The following is a 10,359-nucleotide window of genomic DNA, read 5'->3' as shown; positions in this document are numbered from 1 at the left end:
ATCTGAGCTTGGCCCAAAGAATTTGAGTCCGAGCTTTATGTGTTTTTGAATTAAGTATAACTTGAACATTACTATGAAACCCAATTTAGTTGTGACCAAGTTTGGGCATTACTAAATTCGATCATATTAAAGCTCGGTCCAAAAAGTAATTCATTTAAATATGCATAATTTGATTATATATGTTATAATGTATACAATTTGCAATTTATCACTAATTTATAAAAACGAATAATGTTAAATGCATAATAAAGTACTAAATTGTGCGCTTGGACAGAGCCAAAATAGGCCCAAAGTCCCTTCATAATTTAATCACTCTTTGACTCCCTATTATAAATTTCTTTTGTTTTCCGCTCGTTCATTGTGTGTTAGTTTCATGTAAGACCTACATCATAGTTAGAATGAAAGACTTGATCTAAAAAAGTATACCAGGCTAAAGTATAACCATCACAAAATGGTCAGATTAACTCCATAATAGCTGTTAGTCTATTCCATGGGCCATTCCATTTCAAGGCATATTAGGTATTCTCCACTTTTAGTAGGTCAATACTCAAGCTGATCGCATGACAGGATTCATTCATGGCAGTGCCTTGATACTTACTGGAAAATTGGACATCCATTTCTTGATCTGTCATCTAACCGGAAAAGGTGTGGGAAAAGGCAATTGCGGAAATCGAACCATGATCAAGCAAAAGACCAATGGACACAGAGACGACATCTATATCAGCTTGCATTTGCTTCTTCTAAAACAGAAACATAACAACAGGCAACCTTGGAAAATAATCATCTCTAGGAACAAGTCTTGTAGTCACATTCCTTTCTATCCTTACCCTTTTCTAATCAGCATAAATACTCACACAGCAAAAGATATTGTGTAAAAACGCATTGTTTATTAAAATGAATCAAAACTTAAATTTAGTCAGTAGGTTTAACAGTATTGCGGTACAAAAATTCTGTGTCTGACGAGCTCATGTAGATCATGGACAATCTTAAATACAGCATCTGGCTTTGCCAGTCTCAGTGCATTCTGTGACATGGCTTTTAGCTCATCTTGCTTTGGACCAAACCATTGAGAAACTATTCTAGCTATGTCTTTTGGAGATTTTGAATACTTCCCGCATCCATTTTCAACAACATATGGCACATTTCCAGCTTCCTGCAATCACAGACATGGGGACAGCGTTACTTTTGGGGTCATGGGCTTATATGTAAATCTCCAATACTTTCATCAATTAGTCACCAAAAATATTGTGAAATAGGTATAAAACATATTACAAGATCATTGCATAGTCTTGCTACTCTTTGAGTGTAGAAGCTAGATATTTCTTTTGCTAGAATAACCAATGCCATCCACCATTTTCATTCTAATTCAGTGTGAATAGACGTCAAGGAAGAGAGGAATGGTTTTACAAAAAAAAAAGAGAGACTCGAGTCCCACAGTCAAGGAGAATGAAAGAAGTGAGATTGAAGTTGACCGATTGTGGTGAAGTCAGCAATGTATTATTCAGCGAATCATCCATGTCGCGCTAAACAACTTAGCAAATCTTTAAACTGGTGTCATAATTTTCAGTCTGCTTTCACTACTTCTGCATTGCCAATTGCATTTAGCCTCTTGTTTCTTTATTATTTTCTCTTCATATTCTGGGAAGCACTAAAATGGAATTGCACAACTGACACTGAGACCCAGCAAACACCTTAGGCTAGCCATCAGCATCTTACACTGTTGATGTTAATGACGATCTGAGATTAACGTTCTAAAAGAAATAGAGAAGGAAATGGGGATTAAAAGGGAACACAGAAAAAAAGAGATGAGACAGCCGGAAGAAAGTCTCCAGTTAAACCGAAGGGTTTTCTGTGCCACCTTCCCTCCAGTAGCGAAGGTAGACCATATTTTGCAAAATCAAATTAGAACCTTTAGAGGTATGGCAAAACTTAATCAACATAGGGCCAGCATGAAAACATCATAGAAGGGGTACGTAAGCTTACCAACAGAGGTATTAATAAAAAAAAAAAAAAAAAAAAAGGTGTATGCATAACGTGTACAATTTGAGCAACAAAGAAACAGAGACTATAAGAGAAACAAAGAGTGAGGGCAGGTGAGAGGGAGATTACCAGCTTTCACTGTTCTATAAATCCATATTGCCACTCAAACAATATGTTTGTCTGAATAACTAACTCAGGCAAACCACTGAAACTCAACCAAATTACCATAAAAGATCGGCATGCAACAAGAGGCAATGAGCGTGTTTGGATTGAGATATTTGAAAAAATAATAATTTGCCTCACAAATCCCAATCACCTTTTTATCTTTCCAATCATCTTTTTATCTCACATACATCACATCACAAAAAGTGCTACAGTAATTATTTCAAACAAATCATCCAAATAAACTCGTCCAAACAAACTCAATGATTTCTAAAACACACAATGCCTTTAATTACCATAAGAAGGGCAAGGATTTCAGAAAAACCTAATGCTTTTATGTAACATCAAGAGGCTAAAAATAACAGGAAGCGATCTGAGCTATCTGCTCCTCCTCAAACATCTAATGCAACAAACGGAAGATAAAACCACATCATATCATCTACTTATGTTGGTTTGCTCAAATATCGGCATCTTTTACCCAGATCTCTTCCACAGTCTTGCATTATACGAGAACGAAATGGGATCTTTTAGCATTTCTAAAAGATAAAAAAAATAATAATTTACATAAAAAATATATATAAAAAATTACTCCAGGTTGTTATTTTACCAGTAAATTATCTAGAAATAATTCCCATTAGAGAATTTTGTCTCCAACTTCTTGGTAGAAAGAGACAATCAAACATGTTGAGAGGACAAAAGAAGATGAACTGATTACAAAAAGACATCAATCATAATCAACAGCGAAAACTCTCCCTAAAACAAGAAAAAGTGAGAGGAGTTCAACACATTACCTGCCCAGCAATGTAGTCATTGAGAATTATAGGAAGGCCTCGAATCATAGATTCTGCAATAGTTCCTGGGCCAGCCTATAGAAGAACAAAGGAATAAGTTGGATAATTGGAAATTTCCCATTAGTCCTTTTTTTTTTCAAGGCAATTTACCATCAGTCTTTATCTGAGCAGAAAAGGTTTGGAATCAGTTAATGGGAGATTTACCTTGGTAATGATGCAATCACAAGCGCCCATGCATTCCTCCATTTTCGTGACAAAACCCTTAACCTAAAAAGAAGCATCTCATGTAAGTCATATCTACTTGTGCAAGAAGATACAAAAACTGCAGTCCTAGACCCAAACACACATTCTTCTGACAAAAATATCAAGTAGTGCCAAATTCCAAAGGTAAAAGTGAAAAAAAGTGTATAGTCAAAAAATTGTTTTCATAGTTCTACAACACGTCACAAATTAGCAAAGTAGGGAAGTGGCAGAAAACAGCAAAACTGAATAAAAGGCTTGACATTGTACAGAATATTCTGCTTCTATTCAGGCCCACACATTTCTTTAGAGAAAAAGGAAATCATGCTGAGGCTATTGCCAAATTTCCAAGGAATTGCATACCTGGAACGGAATCTTCCAATCATTGGCGAGCAATCTGCTGGCAAGCTTTTTATTGCGACCACATATTACAAGGACCTGACCTATGGGCTCCCCAGTCCTTTCATCATATAATGCATCACCAAGAGCTCGTGCAGTAGTCTCAATAGGACCCATTCCTTCCCCACCACCCATCAGCAATACAGCAGGAAGGTACTCGTCCATCCCCAACTCCCTCCTCAACTCAACCTAGAAATTTAACACAAAGTAAAGTAGTTAACATGGACAACTAAAGCCAGGGCTCTGATGAAACAAATGGATTCATGACCCAGAAGGAATTCCACATACGCATGCACAGAAAACTAATATGGTTTTATTTATAATATTGTTGGGTAACACCTAGGTATTGACTCAGTAATTCTACATATTTTACTACAATGACATTCTTTCTTTCTTTTTTTTTTAACTACGTAGTACAATCATTTTCAATAACCTGGATTTTCATTTGCTTCAATAATTCATTTCCAGGTATTCTGCTTGAGTTTTCTGTATTCTTTTTTCAAGCAAGTATCTCATCAGCTAAAAGTTGAATTTGTTGACCAATTTAATAAGTTTTCCAGCTTTTATTTTTGCCCCAAACTTTGCATCCCTTTCCTTTGAGTCTTCTATGACCAACATGATAGTCGAGAAAGAGAATTATTTAGACCAAGGTTCTCCATGTAGATCATGATTTTGCTAGTTGGTCCTACATCCCAATCTGTACAAGCATAAAGAAGAATGAAAACTTAAGCTAGGCATGGTCATAAACATAGTCTAGGGACCAACAACATAGATCACGCCTGTTTGCACTGCTCGGGGGCCCACAACATATAAAAGGAGGAACAAGCAGAGAAAAACAGAACTCCCTTACAATGCTCAAGCTAGATACACAAAGATACCATCTGTTCTTTGAAACTACATTGAGACTCCCATAAACCAGAGTAAGAAGTATAGCTAAAATGATATAATGTAGCCTATGTATTTAGACAAGTCAGAAATGGAGAAAGCCAGCAGAAATTGAGTCACACTTGTTCAGTTACAAGTGACTTAAAAGACATACAAACTACTGAAATGCCAAAAACCCCTAAATCATACGGAAAAGGACAATGCATGCGCAACATACTATCCTAATTTTAAGGAGAATATAACTGAATAATACTCTCTGCTGGAGTTTTCAAGAAAAAATGGGATATCAGGGACTTCAGGCATGGTCTTTGACATGAGCAAACAATCTCATTTGATCTATATGTTTAATCATGAATGCGATCTTATCAAGACCAATGTTATGAGCTTCCAGAGTACTGATTATTAAAAAGTGTCTTGCTGGCTAGATTAGTACTAACTAAAAATAACCACATTCTACACTTTCCGATATGTGTAGCAATGGCCGTTTGGCCTACCTGGATCAAAATTTTTAACCAACACATTAATATATCATGTAATAATGCTGGTAGACCACCATCTCAAGTCAAAAGTCCACGTACAGCAAAGATAAGGAGCTGTTAAGTTACAATGCTCTAATTGGTTACTAGTTGCAAGATCATGACAATTCAGCACAGCATAATGTTAGCTCCATGAAAGTGGTGCTTTATTCATAATTATAAGGATTTACTAACTAAATGTCTCGAGAAATCAAGAAGCAAAGGACCAAAATATGAAACTATAAAAACTATTTGAAATCAAAAACCAAAGCCAGGCAGCTTTTTGATCAGAAATTCAAAAAACTATATCCAAGGTTAAAAAGAGAAGAAAAACTCTCACGCAGAATTTGATGAATCAGAGCCAAGATATAGATGCATCAGACATCCTTAGTCCTCTATTAATAAATAATAATATGATTTAACCGTTCAAAGCAATAGAACCATTTATGTGGTGGAATAAATTTGGGCCCAAAGTTTGAACATCTTGAACAAGAATGCACTTTAAACATTGTTAGGAACTCTTTATTGGGGATGTAGACAGCTAAGTCCAACTTAAAGCTGGGAGGTACAAGCATAAGTTGGATATAACAGCTGTCTTAAAGTCATATATGAGCACACGGACTAAGAAAAGGTTATAGCTCCAAATTCTGCTTAAGACACAAGCCTTGCATGTGAAACTCTTGACAAAGCTACAGAACTTTTTAAACATGTTCATAGCCTGATGCGTTTCCACTTGATTCCCTTCTATAGAAACTTTGGCTTGGCTAGTTATGGGGCATCCAAAACTAAAGCAATCGGTACTTCTGGCTCCCACAGTCAATTTCTTTTGGCTGTGAAACCAAAGCTCACTAAAGCACAAAGTCTTGAAGCATTTGACAAAGCAAAGTAGCAGTTATTGCACCACAAAGTAGCACTAGAAGGTCTTTTCTGCTGCCAAACTTGGCTCTGAAGCCACTTTTGCAAATTACAAGCATCTCAGGCACATCTTTTTAATGGCCAACTACAGCCAACATGGCAATTAATTCCACTCACTCCCCCCCCCCTCCAAAAAAAATCTTTGCCTCAGGCTATTATTCAATCAGGATCATCAAGAATTTAAACTTGGACCATTTTTTAAACTCAAATTACACTTAATTCTCCTGCTGTTGACTCTGCAAAATCTATAGAGCTACTGATGACGGTGTGCAGCAACATATATCTTCATTAAAAATTTCATATCTTCTTATGGAATGCTTAGTGGTGATTCTACATCCTGCAGGTATACCTGTAATATAAAACCAGCAATAAGATCTAGTCTTGCACGTAAACTTTAATTTGAAGTGACCTCAAAAGGATGGTACTACCACAACCACCTCTTGCTAAAAATCCTAAAATTTCAGCTCCGCAAAGTTGATCCATCAAACTTTTAACAAATCATTATTTCTCAAAGACTCCAAGTCGTCTCAAAATACTGAGGATGCGTTTGATAAAACTGAAGTCTGAATACTAAAATTTGAAACCTAAAGTCTGAAGTCATTAAGTTATTGAATTGTTAAATATTAAATTTGATATATTTGAGTGTATATCACATTAAGTGATAAGTGAATAACTTATCACTTATCTTTGTGAACAAGTTTTGCTTAGAAAATTCAGTGCCACTTAAGTAATTCAAATGTTCAATTTTTGATTATCGAATGCATCGAAACATGTTAAGATCTGAATTTATAAACTTTAAGTACTGAATTGGGTTATCAAACACGGCCTGAAGATCATTTGCTCCTTCCTGCATCTATCAACATTAAACAGTGCTGAGTGGGCTCCGATATCAATCTGGTGAAGCCGCTAAACTTCAGCAGTGCAACTTTTACAGCAAAAAAAAATGGTCTGATTACTGGCTGAGGGTAGGTTTACTGAAAGGCTAGGGAACAGCTATGCTGTTACCAAGGATGAAAAAGGAAAGAAGAATTAAATCACCTATGACTAGAATATTTGGAAACATGACCACGGAAAAATTGAGCAGAGAGGAAAGACACATTTGGCTAATAGGCAGCATAGTAAAGGTATAATGTTGTACCACACACCCTCCATCCATTAATTCCATTCTAAATCAATTTTAATGCATCAGACCACAGATCGTACAAGACTTGGACGAGGAAAAAAACATAATTTCAAACTCCTGATGCATATAACCCAACCTACCTAACGTACTAAATCAGCCTAACGTACTAAATCAGCCCTGCGACAACAGTTGGGTCAAAAGCTCCCAACCTAACTTACCCAAACATATACTGCAACAATATTACCCAAATATGGGTTTAAAAGGGTACTAAAATTACACTTGAATGTAATTTGAGAGTTTCCAACAATATGCCCTCCTTATGCAGTTAATAATTTCAACCACATCAACCCAACAAAACAAAAAAGAAAAATATGCCATCTCTAAAAAGTCATCACTTTTTTTTGGGCACTGCTTACAACATTTATGCAAACTTACAACATTCATGTTCAAAAAATGCATATATCTTCTTAACGGAACACTTGAACCATTAAAGGAGGAACATGTTACCATCTAATTTGCACTTTTCATAATTTTGGGCATCACTTCTTGCTTCTTAGATGATTGAAAAAATATATAACACCAGGTGCAGCACCATACGGCATATATATGGGATTTAAAAGGAAATCAATTGTAACAGCTCAAAAAAATTGAAAAAGTTGATTCCTATCTCCCAGGAAAATCTACCAACCTTAGGACGAACAGGCTTGACAAAGGAAGGTCGGACTGGAAGGCCATAAACCTTAATTTGGGAGGGCTTCAATCCAGCTTTTACCGCTCGTTTTGCCACCTCGTCAGATGGAGAGTAGCATCTTGTTACAAGCTTGTGAAACCTAGTCATTAAAGACAAATCATCAAACCTGTAGGAAAATAGGACAGTTTGCAAAATGCCCACAATTCTTACCATGTGGGATGACACGTGCACAAATCTGTCACCACAGTGGTAAATACAATCTTCTCCAGAAGACCCTTTGCTCTCAATATACGGAGTGGGACATGCTGCATCAAGGGATGTACACTAATAATAATATCTGGTTGGTACTTCATTAAACCTTTAGCAACCTCCCTGAACCAGTGAAACAGGAGCAGCATGAGACACTATATCATTTACCTTTAAAGCACCAATTTGAAAAAAATTGAGCACGAACCGAAAAGCCAGAAAAGAAGAAAGAAACATCTTTCCTCTATTTCTCTTTTCTGTTTTATCGTATTGATTAGCAGAAATCTCGATACATAAGTGATTGCTGTGAAATTCATCCATCAGGATCAGACAATCAAGCAAAGAAGATCTATAAGTTCCAAGTGTGGCTTCATTATAACCACACCACCCTCAGAGGGTCCTAAGGTTCTGCCACCACATAGGTCCGATCGGATCTAAGTAGACAAAAAATGGTGCGGAGGACCTTAGCTACCTTCTCATTTATTAGCCAAAAAAAAGGTGAGTACTAAGAAGTAAGAACTAATTTGTTTCATGCTGTGGAGGTGCAGTGCTGCAACACTAAGATGCAAAACAATTCTAGCACCATAGCAAACACTTACTATCCAATCTCAGCTTACAAAAGCCCAGAGACAGCAAAATAAAGGTTCCAATTTCCAAAGGTACAAAACCTCATTCAATCAAGTAGCCTACAAGAAATAACCTAGTATATAGGTCCAAGTATCAGTCCAAACATAAGGTGCTTAAGTAGCAACATGACAGTTTATTCATTCAGTCAATTCATAGGCGAGGAAAACCTGTTACGTCATAACAAGTATGGCACAGAAAATTAGATGTTTCATAAACATTAAAAAAGCAAGTACAGGCATGCATATGCTTTCTTTCCATGTTATTATCAACAAACTCCTAGGTCCTTATAGCAACTGAAACAAACAGTTTCACATTGGTTGCAGAAATGCAACAATGGGAGAAAATAACTACAGCAAGGAATAAGTCTCACCGAGCTATAAAAGTTGATGTTGCAGCAAAGTTGGATTGATGAACCACACGTGGGGCAGAAGCATAATATGTCATTTTCCACAAAGGTCCATGTTTCACCAAGAAGTTATAACTCCTTGGCAGTTGGTTGAAAGGCCAAGGCGTATGATCAGTCCATAAATCAGTAATATACACCTGCAACACACACTCTTTAAAACATACCACAATCAACACGTAAACACACCCATCCAACAAGTAATCCCTTTGCAGAATCAATTTACAGCAATTGATCATCAATAATAAAAGAAATATATCTATCATTAACTTCAGAAAGCTAACCTGATAATCATCCCCAAATTCTTCATTAAAGGCAGCCTTAATAGCCTCAGCAGACGCCCTGTGACCACCACCGGTGTCACTCATCAAAATTAGTACTTTTTTAGGATTTTCTGATTCAACACCATTAACAGGCACTCCCTCACTCACACAAACTCCATTGTCATCCTCCCTAAAGCCATTGCTTTCCCCATAATTAGACCCTAATGAGGCAAACCCAAGTGGGATTTTCTCACAATTAAACTTAATGAACCTATTAAACTGATTCAAAACTCTCCTAATCCTAAAGGCAGCACCTTTAGTACTCAAACTCAATGAAGCAACAGTATTTGGCTTCTTTTGAGAAAATGAACTAACTAAGCCATCAAAACGCAAACTGTTGGACAATAATGAGGAGTAGCCCTCATAATTGAAATTCCCATTGAACTTAACAGAATTATCAAGTAAAAAAGAACCCAATTGGGATGCAGAGTTCCACAAATTAATGGGTTCTTGAGAAACAGATGAAGGCTGCATAGCTTCTTTTGCTATTCTGAAATCTCAATCAATCCATAAGGGTCTTTAGTCATGTGAAAAAAAAAATTGTGGGTTTTTCTTCATATAGCAAAAAGTTTGGTTCTTTCAGTCGAAAACAAGAGAAGAGGAAGAAGACAGGGACAAGTAGTAGGGAAAAACAAAAGGCAGTGAAGTACAACAAGTGCTTGAGATTATGGCTGAGAGAAGGAGAGACTTCTGGGGACTGTATGAAAGCAAGACAGAAAGAGAAGGGAATTGGGAGCCACAGAGAGTGGATTTAGTGGGAGGAGTTTGATATTTGGAGGGATTCGAATCTATGAAAATTCTCATTGTAATATTCGGAGACTGGCATGTGATAAACGCCTGCGATTTCCCTTCTAAACAAAAACACTACTGTCTGTCTTTGGCTCGCTAGGGTGGTCGGTAACGCTAGGGTGGTCGCCGTCGGTAATAACTTAGAATTGTTAGTCTTCTAATCATTATAAATGGTATAGAAAATCGTTAGCAAATTGGATTATAACTCGTAGCATACTGAAATGCGTTTTGTATGTGTTTGACTAATAAGTGAACGGCCTTTAGGCGGTG

General features: G+C 36.7%; 1 protein-coding gene across 1 annotated transcript; it reads right to left on the bottom strand.

Moving 5' to 3' along the window:
- Positions 1 to 867: 867 nt before the first annotated feature.
- LOC113703050 (probable monogalactosyldiacylglycerol synthase, chloroplastic) lies at positions 868 to 10,147 on the bottom strand. The gene is made up of 8 exons (XM_072061543.1): positions 9,262 to 10,147; positions 8,945 to 9,117; positions 7,912 to 8,073; positions 7,699 to 7,840; positions 3,537 to 3,761; positions 3,138 to 3,200; positions 2,934 to 3,008; positions 868 to 1,153 (listed from the first exon to the last, which is right to left on the bottom strand). The coding sequence occupies exons 1-8, from the start codon at positions 9,772 to 9,774 to the stop codon at positions 926 to 928; spliced, it is 1,581 nt and encodes a 526-aa protein (XP_071917644.1). The 5' UTR covers positions 9,775 to 10,147; the 3' UTR covers positions 868 to 925.
- Between the last annotated feature and the right edge of the window lie 212 nt (positions 10,148 to 10,359).

The sequence above is a fragment of the Coffea arabica genome, chromosome 8e (genome assembly GCF_036785885.1).
Source record: "Coffea arabica cultivar ET-39 chromosome 8e, Coffea Arabica ET-39 HiFi, whole genome shotgun sequence".
Classification (NCBI taxonomy): domain Eukaryota; kingdom Viridiplantae; phylum Streptophyta; class Magnoliopsida; order Gentianales; family Rubiaceae; genus Coffea; species Coffea arabica.
The sequence above is the reverse complement of the archived record's forward strand: the minus strand, read 5'-3'. Positions and strand labels throughout refer to the sequence as shown.